The sequence below is a fragment of the Opisthorchis viverrini genome (genome assembly GCF_000715545.1).
Source record: "Opisthorchis viverrini unplaced genomic scaffold opera_v5_113, whole genome shotgun sequence".
Taxonomy (NCBI): domain Eukaryota; kingdom Metazoa; phylum Platyhelminthes; class Trematoda; order Opisthorchiida; family Opisthorchiidae; genus Opisthorchis; species Opisthorchis viverrini.
In genome coordinates this window covers 1,286,622-1,307,771 of record NW_008751767.1, presented here as the reverse complement: position 1 = coordinate 1,307,771, position 21,150 = coordinate 1,286,622, and the positions used below count along the sequence as shown (strand labels likewise).

General features: G+C 45.4%; 1 protein-coding gene across 1 annotated transcript in view; it reads right to left on the bottom strand.

Moving 5' to 3' along the window:
* T265_05738 (hypothetical protein) overlaps positions 1-21,150 on the bottom strand; it is a gene marked incomplete at both ends in the record, with an annotated part of 44,447 nt that overhangs the window by 11,486 nt on the left and 11,811 nt on the right. Inside the window, 4 exons of the mRNA XM_009170811.1 lie at positions 4,744-4,882; positions 8,189-8,265; positions 12,424-13,266; positions 17,625-17,916. Coding sequence (XP_009169075.1) covers positions 4,744-4,882; positions 8,189-8,265; positions 12,424-13,266; positions 17,625-17,916 — 1,351 coding nt within the window. The remainder of the gene's footprint in view (positions 1-4,743; positions 4,883-8,188; positions 8,266-12,423; positions 13,267-17,624; positions 17,917-21,150) is intronic.

Sequence of the window (21,150 nt, the reverse complement as noted above, 5' to 3'; positions counted from 1 at the left end):
ATAAGGTTGCTGAAAATCCATCGACAGCCCACGATCAGTTTCGCCCTTGTTGGGGCTCATCAGGTGGGTACAATCCCCGAGTTTCCTTATATTCTACTTGCAACTGAGTGTATTTCGCAAAATCTACCTCAGTTTTCTCCAAAACGAACCGACATCACGTTCGGACACATCTTATTGAACAAAAAGCAAATCGCATCGCCTAATTCCTCTAGCCGAGCTAATTGCACGAACTCTCGAGATTCCACTGAGTTTGTGTGACTTCCATACACGCACGCATAATCACATACGAACATGAGTTTTTGTCCGGGGACTTGGACCATAACAATAAAGCAGGACGCCAATTTTTCACATGCGAACCGGTGTGCCGACTGTAGGAAAACTGTGGGCTGAAGTGGTGGGAGTAGCGAAACAGCTGCCGGCCTGAGTTGTGTTCACGTAGCCTAGCTTTTTCAAAGAGAAGCAGTTGGTTTCTACATAACCATGTCTGGGAATGACTTTAACATGAAGAGGCAACGAAGAGGCGAGCGGAAACCGGTAATAGACTACTTGGGTCAAATTGGGAAACGAAAAATTTTATGGAGGCGAACAGAACAAACAGAACCTTGCGAAACAGATGAACTGTTTACCGGTGAACATATGACGAGGCGGATGTGCACGCACGAAAAAACGCGTAAACTCCTCCACTTCATAGCTAATAGACCCGATTGTGAGAATGTGCGGGGGTATCGGTGGATAACAGTACTGGCACTAGGTCCCGGTAACGGCAGGCAAACTGTTTTATCGTGGAAATATTGCTACCTTAAGACAAAATACAGTCAAGTTTCAAATGGTACAACAAAATCGATTTCTCGACTGGATGACCCCAGACATGCTTCCATTCGTTTGTTGCTTTCAAATTAAAAAGGCAGTCTGACGTGTTAGCTTCTGGGGATGTTGTAGCGAGTCGTCGTGACAACCAAAAATTTGCCCAAACTACCTGGCGAGATACGCATTCATGTGGCCGGACAATTTCATGGTTGAACTGCGAAAACTTCCGAATTTAATGAGAGAGTCGTGATAGACACGCTATGTGATTACAACAACTACCGACCAGAATTCCTAAATTTGACAAGCAAAATCTCCGTACCATAGGCCCTGGAATTTGTCTCTTTTGAAGTAAATGCACTCACCATATTTTGTGTGATGCACTTGATCAAGTCTATCTTCCTATTATCACGTCATTTCCACTCTGTCTAACGGACTCATACATGGGGCAGCGTCCTGGATGACTTTGGTTCGAGCCTGACTTTTCGGTTGTTGCCGTCTAGCCTTGGGCAGTTTGGTACTAGCCCAGTCCTCGGGCTTCCTTCGTGTGGTATGGACGATTTTTTCTGAACGATTTTTCCCGCGTAAAAATGATAAACTGGCCACCGTTGCATTCATTTGCAGCCCCTTATCTCATCTCATCTTCGAAGATTTTTTCAACACCAAGAAATTGACCACGGAAGTTGGTCACCCTTCCTTACATGTTGTCGGCGAAGACGTTATTGGATTCTGACATTTTGTTGAGTTCACTTGTCTTGTCTCAAAATTTCAACGGTGAAAGGGTAAACGATTGGCTGACAGATAGAAATGGATCTTGACTCCAGTCTGTTGCACGACTTTCAGGTAGGATAACTGTTTGACAGCTGGTCGTCAAGTTGTGACTGCTTCTAACAACTCCCTGGGGAGTTTTGTGGTCCTACCGTCCCACCGTCGCCAGGTGAGACATTCCGCGACTTTTTCCTTGAGGACAAAGCTCAACCTTCCTGAACTGTCTATTCGTGATCGCCCCCTACACATCTAGAACCATTTTCGAATTTTGATCGTTAAAATAGGTCATAATTACTCTTCGAAGAACCCATTGAGGGCGCGTTTACCTCACCAATGGGCGTTTATCAGTAATATGTTTGAAAAGCGTCGAGTTCAGTTACACAGTATCAGTGAGACCGATTTCTACCCGAGGATACGTAATATCAGGCATAGTTATGGAGTTAATCTGACGGAACACTTATTCATATGTTGTATTACGTGAACTCTAAATGCATTTCGGCCGTTTTCTTTAGCACAAAGTGACTTCCGTTCCCTTGCTTGTCATGCAAGACACGTGACAGTCTTAGTCACGCGGTCAACAAATTTCGATCGATATAACCTGATGTCAGTTTGAAAAAACAGACAATTCATCACACTTTGCATCTGTCCTCTTTTGACAGATAAATTCCTACTTCGACTGAGTTATGATTACTTATCGCAAGAGCGTTACTCATGGAACGAAACAAAAATAAGACCAAAATGATTTCGTGACTAAGATACTCAGTTTTATACCAGAAAATAACAGCAAGGACTAGACGCGTGTTGTCTCCACGGTGGGGACAAAAGAGCGGAGAACTAAATAGTCAAGTCATGAGGAAACTGGTTCAAGAAAACCATCCATTGTCTTTTAGTTCAGAGAAAACTTCAGCGTCACATTTCGACTATTGTCAAGTAGAAACGAGGCGGACAGGTGATAGCATGGAATGGAAATTAAACCCAACTAGTGATGACATTTTGATATTTCAACTGTGGGTTTCATCATTCAAATCTGTCGGTCGATGACGTCAATTATCAGAAACAAAACAAATCAACGTAACGAGTGGAGTTTTCACCTATGGAATCGTCACCCGAGGAGGCAGTAGTCTCGTGACTGAGAGATGTGAATCCCGTGAGAGAAGGATGACTGGCAATATATATTTTCTATGTGAGCGTTGATCAATTGATGACCAGCCGCCTCCTGTAGTGGGTTAAAGATATGTAGTGCAAACAATTTTCGGGTCCTCTTCACCGTTTTCACAGAAGACAACGTCAGAGTTATGCAGGATGAATTACGGAAGTGTGAACTAGATTTCTCTGGCTTCTAACAAGTTTAACCAAGGCCAAATGCAGTCCATCAGTGAAGTCATTGGTCCCATAATCCCGAGGTCAAAGTGTTGTGAGCTGTAGACCCGGTGTGATACTCTTTCAGTATAAGAACGAGAGCTGCTCAAGCCTACACAGAAGCCGTATAAAAGCAGGGTTCCACCCTAATGGCTGAGCTTCCCCGAGCTCAGTTCACCAAGTGAAGATGAGTCCGCACTTAATCATCTGTAGTTTATTTAACACCAGGTCCGCACGTCCAACTGAACGGTACACCAGGCTCGCAGCTGTCCGATGAGAACTCACACCAAAAGAGTCTGGCTCCTCCTGAGCAAACAGCGGGCACTAGGAGATTGCTTTATTTCCGGACCTTTATTTTGTCAAGTATAAGAGACGTTGATTTGATCGACAGCCCCTGAAATCTCATCCAGTCTCCCGAGTATCTTATTACGTTTTTCAGATATTATCGAATATAAGAAACTTGTGGACTGGCATCTTCGGAACCGACGGGGGCTAATCTAAAGGACCCATGTGGGACTCGAACCTGCATCGATTTGGTTGCCCAGGCGGAAGTTGCATCAATCCAAAAAAAAACTCACTCAGAGCAACAGCTGCAAAGGAGGAACTTAGTGCCCTCGTAGCGTGGTTGTATTCTGCAGTGCGAGAAACCATTTCTGTCACCAAAGCGGGACATCGACCAACCCGGAGACTCCACTCGCAACAACGAACATGCGTTCCGCAGGATACTCGACAAGCGCGAAGGTTAAACCGCAATGGACCCGCAGTATTCAGTGGGGAATGAGGAGCACACGCCTGAGGGCGGACTCGAACCAGTAACGAAGTGTATATGTCGGAAAACAAGCGTACTGAGTAGCTCATCCGGTAGAGTACCTATCTGGTAGAAGGGGAATCGATGGTCTTGGTCCATCCTTAGATTCTACATGTAACGATACCTTTCATTTCAGGACTACCATAATTCTTCCAGTTCCTGACAGCTGTAGAGGACTTGATCCCGAGAATAAGCAACCGAATGAAACAAGCGTTTCGCGGAAATGTGCAGTTGGCCTCTGATGAAGGCTGTCTGGATGTTAGCCTATGCTGACATCCAGGACAAAGATGGGTATGTTTGAACTCTATTTTTTCTATAAGTATTACGCTAAGTAGTTTTGTGAAAGGTCACATTCGAGACTAAACCATCCGCCCGTTCAGCTGTAGCACCCTTTCGGTGCCTAACTGTCATGCCACACGAAGGGAGCACGAGGGCTGGGACACTGCTAGGTTACCCAAGCCTAGACAGGGGAAGTCGAGAGACAGAGGTCGGGTTCGAACCACGGACCTTCCGGTCAGTAAATTCACACTCTAACCAGAATCACTCCTATTATCCAGCTAATCATTGTGCGGAGTGGCATTATGTTCACAGACGTATCCATGCTATGTCCGGCTCTCTACCCTTCATCAAAGACTTTGCATCTGTTAATCACATCATGCAACGGGTACTTTTTAGTCCTGGGAACAGGCCCCTTTTCTAGCACTGTTACTGATGTCTTATAAGTAGTGAAACGATTAACCTAATTTTACCTGAGGTAACCTCCACGCCTGATGATTCAGGGTGCGCCTACCGTGCATATCAAATGCGTGTCATGCGTTCATATACTGTCAACGCCAGGGAGGTACACTGATAGTTAGCACCTGTAAGAATAAAACGAGTCCGACGCCCCCTCTCTGCACCAAGCTAAAAGTGGACAAGAGTGAGGTGAATGAAAAACCCCATCAGTCACGAACCAAGGGGGTAGAGAAAAATACGTAAGAATGACAGGCGTAGACCTGACTTACTCATAACTTCTGCAGGGGTACCTTGCGTACCTGTGAGATTCGAGCTGTCCGTCGTAGTCATATTTGGAGTTTTGCCCTCGTCCGGATGAGGGTTTTGTGTCACCCGATACAACGAAGAACTCTTGTCGGTTTCCAAGCGCTGTCACGAGTAAAGAAAAGTCTCCGTTTTACTATTTTGGGTGCATAAACTGGCGTTTAATAACCACCTTTGGGGGGATGGGGTTAAATATCGAAATCACCTAGGCAAATAGTTCCACGGGGCATTTTTCAAATGCCGCAACGTGTAATTCCATTATCAGACAGAACCGTTTGAAAGGGGTATCAACTTCTTGAAATCAAGCGTCCCAGACTACTGACACTTACACCCGCACACAGCCTATTTTACTTCCACACCTCTATACAAAGATTTCGGGACTGTGGCTGATGCCAGAAACACATTCCACATTTTAGAAATGTCACCAAAACGCCAAGGGAGAATAGGCCACGGGAGGAACCATTTCTGCCTCTTTTTTTAGGCGATTTACTCCACAATAGTCCTTAGAAGAGGCTGAACAAATCAGCAGATGCAATTACCCAAAGCAAGACCAGTAGCTGATGCTTGGGTACTGATAAGTGAACTCCACCTCATTCAGCGAATGCTACTCACCATGTTGCTAAAGACTGTCTTCAACCAAGCGCTCCCTTCTAGTCCGTGACACTCTGGTCCGGGGAAAAGCGGTTCCAAAAAGTAACTACACGTAATGAGCCCCTTTAGGGTATCAGTTCCTCACAAAGGAGCAGCAACTCTCATTATTGGTAGTCAGGTTGGTCGACCTTAGTTTTTCAAGGTTATGAACCATCCACAACTACCACCCTCGGTGTGATCGAAACTCGAACAGTTGGCGTGGGGAACGGTTAGAAATCCGAGTCGAATATGGATCAAATTGACCTCCCATACCAATCTCAAGAAGCATATGTCGTGTTACGATGGTGGTCGCTCAGTTAAGGTGATGGTCTCAGCGGAATTCCGTGAACATGAGGTTTAGTCGCATCCCCATTTAGCGCCGTCTCATTGATGGGATTTCTAAGGAGAATGAAGCTAGTGCTACGCCTCATACACACATCGGCATACCAGCTTGGTTTTGACGGAAGGCTCAACTGGAACTCAGCTTAATCTCTCGTTTATGGTGCTTTCAAGAAACTGCACCAGGCCACCTCATGTCAGCCGGTACCACTTTCGGGATATCGCGATACATGTATAGACGCAATGCACTACTCATGAGATTATTGAAACTTTTTCGACAGCCCACGACCGGCTTTGCCCTTCTTCGGGTTCATCAGAAAGGTGCAGTTCCTGTCAACCTTATGTTCTGTCATAGATAACTTTGGACAATCACATCGAAACCAATCTTCTGTGTAAATGGGAGTATTTGTCGGAATCTGTCCAACATGACCTCAAGTAGAACATAAGGTTGGGGAAAACTAGACGACTTCACCTTCCTGGTGAGTGAAACTGGTCGCGGGCTGTCGAAGTGTTTTCAGCAACCTTATGAGTAGTGTGTTACGTCCTAGCAACAGAATATGACTGATGGTTCTGCCTAGATCTTCACGTATGACGAACGCCAATTCTAACAGACAAGCTGATCGTGCTAGGTAGGATAAACAAGCGTATTCATTACGATTTATAGGTATTCGTCATATAACCTACTTGTGTGCGGTAATTATTACTTGAAAAATCGAACAGAGATGACTAAGATTAATCGGCAAGGTGGTATGGTAGCGCTGCAGTCCAGTCCAGGCCCAGTCACAACATTGTGCATGTGTTTTGATGACGTCTATTGGCTGACCCAAACAAGCCATCAGCTGATGAACTTGTCCAGCATGCACTGTTGTGCTTCGTACTGTTTTACCTGGTTGTCAAGTTTTGCCGCTTGTTCATACATGCCGTTACTATTTGGTTCGCTCTTGCTAGTCTCCCCGCAAATGATTCACATGGTCGGACCGTCCACCAACCACTACCAAGTGCCAAGGTCGTGACCTTGGTAGTTGTGGCAGTGGCCAATGGAGATGGAGTGAATCCAGCAATCTTGGGAACCAATGATCAGACAGCGAAATCAGGTGATCGCACAGCAGGGGATACCCACGTGAGGAGCTGCAACCACACAGCGATACGCAAAATTGCAACAATGAGATTGACTTTGTCCATCCACCCGTGTTTTGTCTTCAAGGTTTTGACCTCAAGGTCCGGTCCATTCAATAATCGGTTTTCAGAGCTCGCAGCTGCGTGCGGTTAGAAAACTGGTCATAGGTTATGAAATGAGGTTTTGACGGCCTTCAGGTCACCAAGGGACGTGTTTACTTATTCAAGCCATGAAGGTGTTAACGGTGTTGTTGACGGCAAGGGACATGAGAGATGCGTCTGTGCCTAAAATACTAACATGGAGGATGCGGGTTCGAAACGACCTTTCGTGAGCTACGCACTGCAGATGTGATTCCCAGTAGAGAGGGAACAGCTGTACTATGTATGTTTCTCAGTCTTTCAGTATAGATTGGGTTGGCCTACTGGGCAAAGTCTTTTTCAAAACTTCCCAGATCTGGCACTATCAATGAAAAATATATATAGACGTAATAGACTACTCATAAGGTTGCTGAAAATTCTTCAACAGTCCGGTTTCGCCCTTCTTGGGACTCATCAGGTAGGCTCATCATAAACGAGATATTCAGTTGAGTTCCAGGTGAGTCTCCAGCAAATCAAATTTGTTTGCAAATGAGTGTGTTTCGCTAGTATGCATACACCATTTAGTCAACAGCAGTCATCTCCAGGGTTGACCTCATCCCTAATCTATGAGTGCTTTGCAATGTCGTGTTTAGTGTTTATTCGTACAAAATCCGGTTGGATCATTGTTCTATCCGAGGCGTCCAGACAGTTTTATAACGTAATAGCGGTTACTTCAGTTTGAATCGCTGGCACCAACATCATGACGCCCCTCTGGGACACTGAACCGGGGTGTTTTTAAAGGAGAGATTGTGGTAAGTTGTCTGAAGGTTTCTCACACGATTGCTCGGTTGCATTCCCACGTGATCTTCGACAAATCTGATAGATTTGCAATCTCCACCTTGTGCGAATCCGCCTTGTTCATTCCGAATCTGCTAAGACAGATGTAACTGGAACTGCAAACTTGTTGAATACAACCGAAAAACCCAATCGATCGCTAGAAAATGAAACTGAGTGTTCTCTCACGAACCAGACTGAACAATATTCGAAAGAAAGCTAGACAAGAGGTATGAAACCGAGTGGAACAAATTGATAAGTTTTATCTTAAATCACATCTTATATCTTAATGTCCCGGAACTGAAAAGTGCAAAAAAGAACACAACTTGGTCACTTCTTTGTAGAAATAGGAAAAACTGAGTGTCCGAATGCATACTTTTGAAAGAAAAACAACTAACCAGTGAATTAACTCACCTCACCACCGGCTTGACTGTGGAATGAGACCACGTTGCTGTCAGTTGCTTTGGCGACAGGCACTTGGTGATTAGGATCTAAAGTGAAAATAAACATAAATAATTGTTCAGTCGTAACATCGTCTCGGTGCATAGCTGTCATGCCGCCTGATGGAACAGCGAAGAATAAGATACTGCCAGGTTGCCCCAGCCTAGACAGGAGTTGTCGGGGTTGGCTCGAACCATTGACCTTCGGGCCAATAAGTTGTCGCCTTAAGTAGTGAGCTATCTAGAGCACTTGAGAGACCTCGAACTGTGACGTACTACTGAGTAAACTTGGCTTTCTACTGTCTGCCAACAGTTCAATACATCTGAAAGTTGAAGACTGGGATATCCAGAATTGAGCTACGGTGACGTTGTCTCGGTTATCAAGGTAACCCTATATAATGTTCTCTTCTCACATGATTCTTGAACTGATAAAATACTGCTACTACACTTCGACCGAGATTCCATCGCATTTCATCGCCCTCTTGAGTAATAGATTACTTATATTGATCGCGTCAAAACATGGTTGAATCACATGCCACCTGCTACACACAGTCCGCATGTAATCGACTCCCAGCAACTTTACGAGAATGCATACGACAGTCAACATGTTATATCTGCTGATTCGCCAATCTGAGGTATCTGCTGCTGACCCACTCAAGTGCCTAATGCCGGAGAAAAAAGACTCACAGAAGGGAACACAACAGCTATATTCCGAACAAGCGAGTGCGAGAGCGTGAGTGCGTGCGAGTGCGAATGTACGTTCTCAAGCTATTTACTGGAAGGACACTGTCTGAACTTGGTCCAATGCTGACGCACACGATCTCGCTTTGGTACGGGGCTGTGACGTGCTGGATATTGCGGGGGCGTTGTCTGACCTTGATCAACGCTGACTCGCGCTGTCTGGGTTTGATACAAGGCTGTGAGGTGCTGCATGTTGAGGGGGCGTTGTGTGTCTGATCAACATCTAGCGGAGCTGAGAGCGATCAACATCTAGAGGAGCTGAGAGTCTCGGTAGATTTCGGGCATTCAGTGGCTGCTTTCAAGAAGCTGACCTTCCTGATACAACAGTTGTCTCCACGAACAATTTTTGAAACACGACTGTGGCGCCACGATCAATATGACACAGCTGCTCAATTGTTTTCAGTTTCGAATCGAACTCTGACCACGGTTCAGATGTTGATTTAAAAATTGATTTGTTGTTCATTTCGAGCATTTCAAACCCAATAGTTGTGTGGGGACGCCAATATTATACGTTTATCGTGTCCTCACTTACCCTAAGCGTTCAACCTGTACTTGAGTCAGACTTTTCCCGTCCAGATTACCAGAGAAACCCGCACTCCCGTTAGTCTCGTCTGAAGTTCTCCACATGTTCTGACGCAGTTATTCTCGTGAGTCCACACCAAAGAGTGGGAGAAGCACTGGACTCGAGTTACCATTTCCTCAAGGCTCATCAACGATGCATTTCATTGGCCGTGCCGAGGTTTGTAGTGCAAACATCGCTCTGGTTGTCACAGTTTTCCTCCCGACCGAATGCTTTGAAAGTGACCCCCCCCCTACCCGACGGGAAAATTCTGATGAGCACAAATGTGGGGTGTTGCGCGAATCAATCTCATCGCCCGCGCTCGTTCGAATGTGACGTCTATTCACCTCGCACGTCAGGCGTTCACGGCTCCAACGCCGACATGCTCATGGATGTGGGCGTTGCTAACCGGCGTTGCTAACGAGAACGAAATTCAAGTTCCCTTTTTAGTGTAAACTAACCAGAAGAAATATGATTGGATAAGAGGAGAATTGTTCTCACGATGTGAATGAAACTAGACACAGCTATTGTTGGGTCTTATGGACAAGTCTAGATTAAGAACTGTTCCGTGGGGCGTCTGTGTAGAACTTGCTCAACAAGTGATCTCATCAACGAGTACAGGTCTCTCAGATTTACTGTATCATAACCACAAAAATCCCGAATCGATACGACACAGCTGTGTTAACTGTTCCTTGAAGACCTCGTTCCCAGGCCAACACCGGCCTAAGTAACAAAATGCCAAACACAATATTCTATGATAGACACTACTTCAGTCAGTTTACACACACAGAACTTGCCTGAATGTTGAGCAGTGCAACTCAGATGCCGATGAGTAGCGCTCGTGTGTGGTCCTGTCTAGGTGTGGGCGCCCTGACAGTACCCCAGCCCTCGTACAACCATATGGCAGTGAAGCAACCGTGTTGAACACTGGTGTCATTTTGTCGATGAAAAGAAAGAAAGCGTTCAGCTGTAGCACACTTTCGGTGCCTAGCTGCCATGCCACCCGAAGGAAGCACGAGGGCTGGGATACTGCCAGATTGTCCAAGCCTAGACAGGGGAAGTTGAGTGGCGAAGGTCGGATTCGAACCGCGTCGTTGATGATGGTGATGATGATCATGATCATGATGATGATGACGGGATGATGATGCTGCTGCTGCTGATGATGATGATGATGCTCGTGTGTGGATTCACCTGTCCCGTCGTGCATCTGATGTTGGTGCCTCACCTTGCTTTGTCGAATTTCACCGAATTCCACAATGTTACTTATATTCTTTAGTTTCACGCCTCCTGAGACAAGATTACACGATTCTGGTCGGTTGCCTCGATCACTGCGACCAATTAGCAAATGCTTCGACAATTTGTTGAAACGAGGTAACAAATTAAAAACTAAAAAAACCAACTCCATGTGCCTATTCGTGATAACACCTGACCGATAAGTAAACCAATAACAATGAAAGTTGGTACCGAATCAATAGGGGGGGGGGCTTACTTTGACTAATGCATTCTACTTTGATCTCTACATGTACGTGTTCGGTAGTGACTTCCTAAAAAGTTGTGAATAAAATGCCTTATCTTTGGCAGCGCTTACCTTGTCCTTGTCACTAAGTATTGAAATAATGACAAAACCGGTGACAGACTGTCGAATTCCAGTCGTATCGCATTACGGGAAAAACATGTCAATATCTTGAATGTCACCCCGGTTGAAACATGAGACGGTCTTTAGGCGGCATATTCGGTCGAGGAATGTAACGAATGGGAAATTCATTCGAGTCCCCCTATCAAAGCCACCGTAATTGGCAATCATCAGCACGTGATTGATTGTTCATTTTGCATCTAAAATCGATTATGTTGACACATGTGAGGGGATAAGTGAGCGCCTCTCTTGTCCGCATAGCGTGATGCTCATTAGTTCGGTCGCGTCGCCCACCATTGACATGGGTCACGTGACCACCCCTCGCACATCGTTTTCACATCACCGACATGCCCCGTGCTGTCAGAATTGAAATGACTTGGTCACGTGTCACATGCAGCCAGACCAAACGAGTCCTGGGACCACCCTCTGTCCAACTAGACGAGGTTTTTTGTCATCCACTTTTGTATCGCCTAACCTGGTCTTAGCTACGATCGCTGTCATTTGTTCTCTAGGTGTGTACTGACCTGATGAAGAGATCATGTGGCGTTCTTCACTTCGTGATCAAAGATGAGATTATCCCATCGGTTGTTTTAATTAGAAGGTGCGTGAGTGTTCACCTTTATTTCTGCTCACCTGAGGCCGCTTTCCACACCATGTCTATTCTTCTCGAAGTTTCTTGATTGACGAGGAAGTGGGACGAACCACAAACGTACTAGAAAACCTGTGTTCCAACGGAGACGTCTTTGTAAACTTTGGGGACAACAGTCCATAACCCTTGGACGGTTCGCCGAGCTTGGCAGTTGGATTGCAACTGCTTCGTCACCTATCGAGCTGATATCGTCAGTTCGCGGGGTTCAGTGACTGTTGAGCACCGAGGATGTCACCCTGATTGGGATGGAAACCGTTGCAATCCAATTACAAAGGTCACGGGACAGACCAACAACTAAGCAGCGCACCTGAACTAACTGTATTCCGCAATATCTCCAAAGTTTAAGTATACCACTGTATGTAAGTTCCTAATACCGCTTAGTATGGAAGTACTGGTTCAGGGGACTCGATTTGCTGGTCTCATTTTTCACCTGTTCAGCTGATTAACCAAGTTCTTTGAGGTAAACCACCGTAAGAACCAAACTTGTTCATTTAAAATCGATCGAAACTCACAAAAGTTGTAGAGGATTAGTTGGGAAAAGGTGAACTGGTCAACACTTGAAAAATACGGATGAAATGAATGGGAAAACGGTACTCGAAAGCACACCAGGTTCGTACAAATACTCACCGTTTGACTTGACTCTAGCCCCAACCGTATACAGGATCGATTTCCTTCGTACCAAGTAAAAAAGAATGCCAGCTGCACACAAAAGGACGATGAAAACTACGACAAGGCATATGATCACCGCCTCGCTAACAACTAGACTTGTAGGTGCATGGTTAAACTCCCGCAGACTTCTTCCATCGCCGTCGACATATACCCTTCGGTTGGGAATCACACCATCCATATTCCAGTTGTACTTGTCCAGTTGATCACGTGACAGCCCGTCGGAACGGTAGTAACCGTCTACTGGATTTCTGCCGCCCGACGACCAAGCTCGACCTTCGGAATATTTGATGCGACTGTTCTCAGGCAGACCACCGCTTGCTTGAACCATTTTCGCCCCCGCGGCATTTTGTGAACCATCCTCTTTGAGTTTGTTGCCACTTGAGGTGAGTGGGCCCAAGGATTCTGGGTAAATGTATTCATTAGTCATGTGAGCAGGCAGCTGGTCACGTGAAACCAAGTTTGACATTTCATCGACATCGAGAAGCAATCGGACCCAGATTGGTGTCGCACAGCGCCTCGGTACTCCGTGATCACAAGCCTCAAACAACAGTCGATATTCTCTGTTTGTCATAGTGGGAGGTTCGGCTATGTTTGTTTGAGCGGACGAACCTGCTTGAGTATTTTGTTGATCGATTGCTATCTTTGGCGAGATCATCAAAATCCCAGTGACGTTGTCCAAAGTGAAAAATCCGGCCGGATTTCCGGCACCGATTCGGTAGGTGATACGACCATTTTCACCTGAATCTGCGTCGGTCGCCTCCACTTGTAGCAGTGGCCTCCCATTGGTTGTAGGATTTCCGTCTACACAAAGGGAAAGGAAAGGTTTGTGCTCAAACACTGACTGGAAGAGTCGAGCAGAGTATAATCAATATATTTTCACAAAAAATCTCGTTAATGTGACTGGTTTCAGGATCGATAGGTTTAACCGTTTGATCAGGCTGTCGTCTGATTGGTTGATTATCACCTCCTGAACTACACCCAATGAACGTTGTCTCATTCGCTGATCTCCTCAGATCATTATTTAATGTCACTGGCGACGGGGTTGAGATTGTCAGGTAAGTATAAAATTCAGTGAAAAAAGGTCCGTGACAAAAGAGATATATATGGCACAAGGAACCTACAAGATGACGCGGCATCTAAACTAGACAGTCATAGCCAACCGTGGATCACGTTTCCTCTTAACTGCGAGAGAATGATTATGAAGTATTCTAATCCGAGCCGTTATTGCTGCGGCATGCCAACTTATCAACTGAGATGGCTCAATAGTTAGAGTGCGAATTTACTGACCGGAAGGTTCGTGGTTCGAATCCGACGTCTGCCTCGCGACTTCTCCTGTCTAAGCTTGGGCAACCTGGCAGAATCCCAGCCTTCGTGCTTCCTTCGGGTTGCATGGTAGCTGAACGATTATCTTATCTTATAAACCTCAACTAAGTTCATCCACACTGTTCCAATGAGAAAGGTAAACGCTGTCAAATTCTGCTTGATAAACTGAAACTTTGACGTCTTTGCGCCAAAAAAATTTCTGCGAATTTCGAACCAATCCGCACTTTCTCACCAGTCCGTCTTCTCCCGCTCGCTCACTCTCCCTGTGTGTGTGGTTTTCAGTGATAAGAACATGTTGTAGTCATGCGTGAAAATCACGCGTCGAAAACCCGAAAGCTGCTTTGTTCTCCGTGTATACGTGTGTCTGCGATAGAGACGATTCTACTCGGTGACGACGCTGAAGTACGGAATTCTCATCTTGATGATGGCGATCATGATAATGAGGATAATGTTGATGATGGTGATGTTGAAGATTAGATTGATCGCGATAATGTGGATGACAATAACGCTGATCCTGTCTAGCTTGGGCAACCTGGCAGAATCCCAGCCTTCGTGCTTCCTTCGGGTTGCATGGTAGCTGAACGATTATCTTATCTTATAAACCTCAACTAAGTTCATCCACACTGTTCCAATGAGAAAGGTAAACGCTGTCAAATTCTGCTTGATAAACTGAAACTTTGACGTCTTTGCGCCAAAAAAATTTCTGCGAATTTCGAACCAATCCGCACTTTCTCACCAGTCCGTCTTCTCCCGCTCGCTCACTCTCCCTGTGTGTGTGGTTTTCAGTGATAAGAACATGTTGTAGTCATGCGTGAAAATCACGCGTCGAAAACCCGAAAGCTGCTTTGTTCTCCGTGTATACGTGTGTCTGCGATAGAGACGATTCTACTCGGTGACGACGCTGAAGTACGGAATTCTCATCTTGATGACAAAAAACCAAGTGCTTGAACAAATTTGGATTGATTTTATGACGAGACTCCCGCTAATCAATACGATTAATCAATGCGTACAGCTCATCTTGTGAAGTTCAAATTCCCACCAAAAATTTCCATTACTTGGTTGGGTTGGGTATGACAGGTACGAACATGTTTAACCCTTCAGTTGTTAGTCCAGTTTAGCTAGTACTCCTCTGAAATCGGAAGACCAATCAGGAGTCGTCGAGCTGCCGCTCACGTGATTTCCCTTGGGGTGTTGATGAACAGTTGTACTGGAATATGAAAAGGGTCAAATCGCACATCTCTGGATTCGAAATCGTTCAACTGTGCTTACTTACTCGTTCTTGAAACACAAAACAGTACGAATCGCCATAGCAGATAGTCTGCGAGTGACGTTGAATCCAACCGCAATACGCACCACATAATTAACGTATAAAAAAGAGAACGTACAAATCGATATTAGAAATCAAACAGTGTACGCACCCAAAGCGAATACAACCAAGCTGCGCGGTCCTTTGAGTCGTCTTTCCTTGTGGTTGGAAACCTTGCAATACATGGTGCGTAGCAGATCTGAGTAGCGAACAGTCTGTAACTTCCTAGCGGGACTTTCAGTTGACTCTTGTGGGAGATGAGGTTTGTGGGGATACTAAACGAATCCTGCTGACTGATTACCGCAGCGCTGTTGGAAAATTAGACAACTAGTGACATACGACTTCAAGTCCCTAGCTCCTGGATTCACGACCACTCTATGATAAGACCAGCCTGCTTTGTGTCTGTAATGCAGTGGGGTAGAATTACTTACTACTGGGGAGCTCAAGATAGATCAGTGGTTAACGGGGGAACTCAATCACCAGATGGACCGTGGTTCGAACCTAACCTCGGAATCTTGACGGCTCCTGTCTAGGAGTGGGCAACCTGGCAGTAACCCAGCCCTCGAGTGGAATGGTAACTCGGCACGAAGCCATCATCAGAATTTCGGGTAAGGCTCACCATAGTTCATCAGCTGAGATGATTGCTCAGCCAGGTTGGTTAGTTTGAACAAAGTTTGGAAGTTACATATGAATCAGCTTGTGTTCATTTATCCAATCTGCTAGGATTTTTCATGTAACTCTTTACAATTCTTCTGTGGTAACTGGATTCATGGGAGTGTGTGGATAAAATGGTCTTCCGGCAGACAGACTGGTGTTGATCTCCCCAGAGTGGAGTGACGCTCGACGCGACCTCACTGCAAGGATCCTCTCTTGGAACAGGTCCTAGGTTGGGGATCCATCAGGACACGCAAAAATACTGGACGCATTATAATTTCCACTCGAATACACACATCCCTACCAATTGCAGTCACTTTCGATTCTCGTGATAATCCATTACACTCATATCCGACAAGACAGACCTGTATGTCCTAATCTTGCTTAAGTGGTATTTACTGCCTCAGGCATCAATACATTTCAATCCCATTAACGACGATCATTGTCTCGATGAATGCAGGATATGTGTACATTTTTGGGGCTTTCCAACAAGAATTTCACGCTTTCTAGAAGACGGAACACACTACTCTTAAGGTTGCTGAAAACTTCAGACAGCCCGGTTTCGCCTTTGTTGAAGCTCGTCAGTGCCCTGGTTTCCAAATGAGTGTATTTTGGTGTAGATATTCGATAAAGTACATAAATTTATTCCTAGTTTTGGGTAGCTGAGGAGGTAAGCGTGGAGAAACTGATGAGTTTGATTGGGCTGTATAAAACGAAAATTTCGAGTTCCTAGGGGCATTACATGAATGTGGTTAGATCGAAGAGGCATGAGCGACGATTCAAACAAAATTTCAGTCGATAGGCGTGTGCGTCTAGTTCATATCAGACCCAACTCCACCATACCTGCGAGAAGAATAGCTCGCTAAGTTTCTGCTTCCTACTGTAGAAGCATCAAAGCTTATGTCCAACAGAGATTCAATCTAGTCAGAAAAGACAATATGTCCTGATAAGCCGAGAACCACCGAACAGCTGTTTCATCCTTGTTAAGAGTCGTCCGCAGTGCGTGTATCACGAAACTCCCGGGCAGTCTCGAACTGGTGACCTTCTGGCAGGAAGCTTAGCCGTTTGACTACGATTGGTTGATCAGCAGTGTGATTAGCTCTCGCCTAGACAGAGGACACAGCACCACTTCGTCATCGATCAAAGAAACCGCATCACGTGGTCGCTTATTGACTGGTTCCCCGTGTGACAAATTGGCTGTTAAATGCGCTAATATAACTACCGAGGTATCTAAGATTTTCCACAATCTCCAGTGATTCTCCTTGAACTGTAAGGGATATGTTGGCAGATGGCACGTTCTGAAGCGTGACTTTGCAAGCCGCATGTCAAAAGATGGTATGGTGGTGGTCACGGGGCTTGTGCTCCTCTTTGGTCTTCAAAGATGACGGCCATGTCGTCTGTGTGCTCGATATCAACAGGACTGATGGAATATACAAACATCATAGATCGTTTAGTGCTTTTTTCTTCAGAAAATTGAAACATAACGCGCAGGAAACAGAGTGCACGAAAGCAAAAACCTCTGGTCTAGTCTGGCTGAAAAAAAGGATACTCGAGTAATACTAACTCGTACACAAATATAGTAAGTACGTCGAATAATTTTATGCAGTAAGTAGGCGTGGCAACCTATCAGCATAAAAAAGCACTGAAACTGTTTTTTGTGGTGCATCGAATGAACAGGTCTTGGTAACAGATTTTTGTGTCCGATTCATGCAGAACCAACCAATGGCTGCGCACTTTACAGTTCGTCATTCACACTATTTGATTCGTGTGCAGACGACTCGAGTTTGGATCGAGTACCAAAACTCCTTCTCATTGTCCTTATTGATACCCACTACTAATCGCGCATCATCGTGAGAAAATCTCCAATCAGACTCACCTCTGTCCAAATATTGCGACCATGTGTTCCGATGCACGACAACAATGGGAATACCTGCATCCTGGCTGTCTGTTCTCCGATTGCCAAGCGGAGACTGGTGTGGTGGTGTTCCCTCTGTCAAACTCAAACTGCCCTCCCCTCGTCTCACCGAAACACCACCGGCTTGCGCCGAATCCTTTTGCGCCAGAGGATTAACTGTCAAGGGACTGTCCAACTTCGATTCTCCCGTCGTTGCGGCTCTGCTGACAGCACCCACGGGACGAATAAATACCGGGTCGTTATCGTTTTCGTCCTTGGAAACGGGTAGGTAGGAAACAAATGATTCGGCTTTTTCCAACTTCAGACCGAAAATTTCAGTTTTCAATGAAACAAAAGCGAAGGAAATCTAAGATGTTGCCACACCTTTAAAACACCAAAATAATTGAATAGTTTTTAAACATGGGTCTTTTTATCCTGCAAACCAGGAAACAAGATGAAGCTGTTTCATTTCTAATGGAATTCATCAATGCTTGTTGTTTCACAAATCTGAACTCGAAACGTCCTGAATGCTGCCATTCAATTACGCATCCGTCACGTGACAGACTGGAGATCAAACAACCTAAACCCCGCAGTCCCTCAATAACTTTGCTTGAGTCACGTGATTTGGTGTTGGCCGGCTGACCTATTGACGACTCGTCAGATAGAGACGCATATGCCGTGTCGGTCTTTTTGAGCGAGCTAAAAGTGAGTAACGGGGATAGTCTAAAGACCCATATCCTTCCAGCATAGGCTGACTGCTCTCGAGTGAACTCAAATTTCAAAACTCGGACATTCCAAACTGCCAGAAAATATCCGTCAGTTTTATCCAAACTTCCAGGAATTGAACCCAAAGTGTTAATGGCTAGTCTCACAATATTTCTTCTTTTGAATTTAGAGCGTTTCACTCTGTAAACAGGGAGAAATTAGAACACCAGCCGGGGAAATACACCCATTTGCAAACAAATTTGGTTTTGCGAGAGACTCATCTGAAATCCAGACGAGTCCCTCGCCTATGGTGTTCGCGATATCTCGAATATCGTACCAAATGAAACACGAGGCGGCCTGGTGCAGCACGTTCAGTTTCCTAAAAACATTATGAACGAGAGATTCAGTTGGGTTCCAGGTGAGTCTTTCGCAAAAACAATTCTGTTTGCAAATGAGTGTATTTTTGTGCAATTTGGGTTCAAGGTTGACGGAAACTCGGGGACTGTGCCTACCTGATGAGCCTGGAGAAGGCCAAAACAGGTCATGGGCTGTCAGTAACCTTATGAGTAGTGTATTACGTCTATAAATATGAACAGTATACACACTTCGTTTGAAGGTGTTTCTGCTAATGGCCTTCAGTCATCATCCCCTTCAAGGTATGATGGCTTGGGGAGGTTCAAGATTTTCAAATAAGATTTCGTCCTGCAAGTGAAGCCGATCTGCGCTCAAAAGCCCGAAAGCACTGTACAGCTGTCCCTTCTCTATTGGGAATCATCAACAGCCCCATCTTACGAAGCTCCAGTGAGGAGAGAGAGCTTTGAACCGGCGACCTCCTGGATAGAAGATTGAAGTGTTGACCGTTAAACCACGATCAGCTGATCAGCAGGTTGGTCTACTTGTAATTAGACAAGATATAGCGTCATTCACCCAACAAGGCTTCTCAGCGTAGACTGGATTCCCTTACAGGACGGAGTCTCCGTTGAAGTATGCACCTTGTTTGTGAAGCCATCTTGATCATCGCGGCCAGTACCGCGGCAGTGGTAACTAATACTGCGAAACAAGCTGAAACAGAAACTGAATGTTGAGTGCACTCGAACAGGAAGCGTGGACAGTTGTCTCGCAGATCACTATTTGAACAGAGTAAATGGTTGACAGATATCGATCCGTACTGGAATAAACAAACACACTAGAGCGAAAACACACCGTACGCGATGGTAACATGCACTGGAACGGTTTGGCCAGGTAGTTTGGCTACGAAATGACGAGACGCGTCACGCTGTGTTGGATTTTCAACCAAGAAGAATCACGCGGGCTCTTTTATGAAAGCACAAAGAATTCATTTGTAAGGATGATGGTCCCCAACCAAACGAAAAAGTATACCTCGCCACGACTACCATGTCCGATGTTCGTCACCAAACAAAAGTTTCAAATGTAAAAGAGTAAAATTGTGGCCCGACGGGAGGTTGCAGGAAGAATGGATGAAGCCGTTAGATTGAGAGTCCCCCACTGATCGCAGTGTCTGTTTTTTGAACGGTCTCTTTTAAGTACAGCTGAGCATGTACTTATTGAAAATTCATAGCCAAAGATCGAACCATTCATCTCAAATTTTTTGGCACTGAGTAGGCCACATTTTGATGATCATAGCTGCGTGTTTTGCACTTAACAAAATGAAAACTGCCCCGTTCTGTTATTCTTCATGTGTCAAAGAATGGAAAATATGTGAAAAATGCTTTGAGTGGGGGGAGGGGAGATGATGACATGCAAAATCCATTACTACGCATTAGTGAATCGGGCATACACATCAACATCGTCACCTGACGTACCCGGCCGGTGTAACAATAGTCCGGCGCTGAGTTGGCAGTCAGTTTTCGCATCAGTGGATGGTGGATAATAACAGCATACGTAGAACTGCTTGTATGGTTGACATGATTGTCGAGCTTTTGTACAGTTCGCTTTGTAATTGTTCGTGAATAATGTAACGAGAAGAACCGGCAGAACACAGAGCCAGCTGAGGTGTCTGCCAATAGGATTGCGCTCTAACCGTTGATGTGCCCGACTGTTTATTGATTGATTTCAGTAAAACACATTGTAAACGAACTTGAATAACCTAAACTATTCGTTGACATAAAAAAGGAACCTAGTGATCACCCTGAACAGTTGCTGACCTTCAGTCTGGGTAATTCTGCGACCGACGTCGGTCTTTATCAAGAACTGGGGACCCCGCAAAACGGGGCGTTCCTAACGTACTCTCCTCAATCAACTCTTATTCGCAAGGGCTCCACTTTGGAGTTGTCCCGCTTGACCTAGAACGTAAAACTGCGAAATTCCAGACGTAGCACACCACTCATAAGGTCGCTGAAGAAAGTTCGGTAGCCCACCACCGGCGTCACCCTTCTTTGGGCGCATCATATAGGTTCAGTGCTTGAGTTCCCGTCAATTCAAATAAAACAGAATTATCCAACTACTCCCATTTACATACTAATCTGGTCTTGACGTGAAACTCAACTGAATCCAGCTAAATCTTTCACCTTCGCCTACCTGGTGAGCCCCAAGAAGGGTGAAACCAGTCCTGGGCTGTCCAACAGTTTTTAAGCAACCAAATTGGTGAGAAGACGAGATTAATCAAAGCTCATTTTGTGTTTTCGACGCAGTATGGTAGAGGAACTGCTTCCATCCGGTCTTACTCAACTGAAGCTAAATCTTTCACCTTCGCCTACCTGGTGAGCCCCAAGAAGGGTGAAACCAGTCCTGGGCTGTCCAACAGTTTTTAAGCAACCAAATTGGTGAGAAGACGAGATTAATC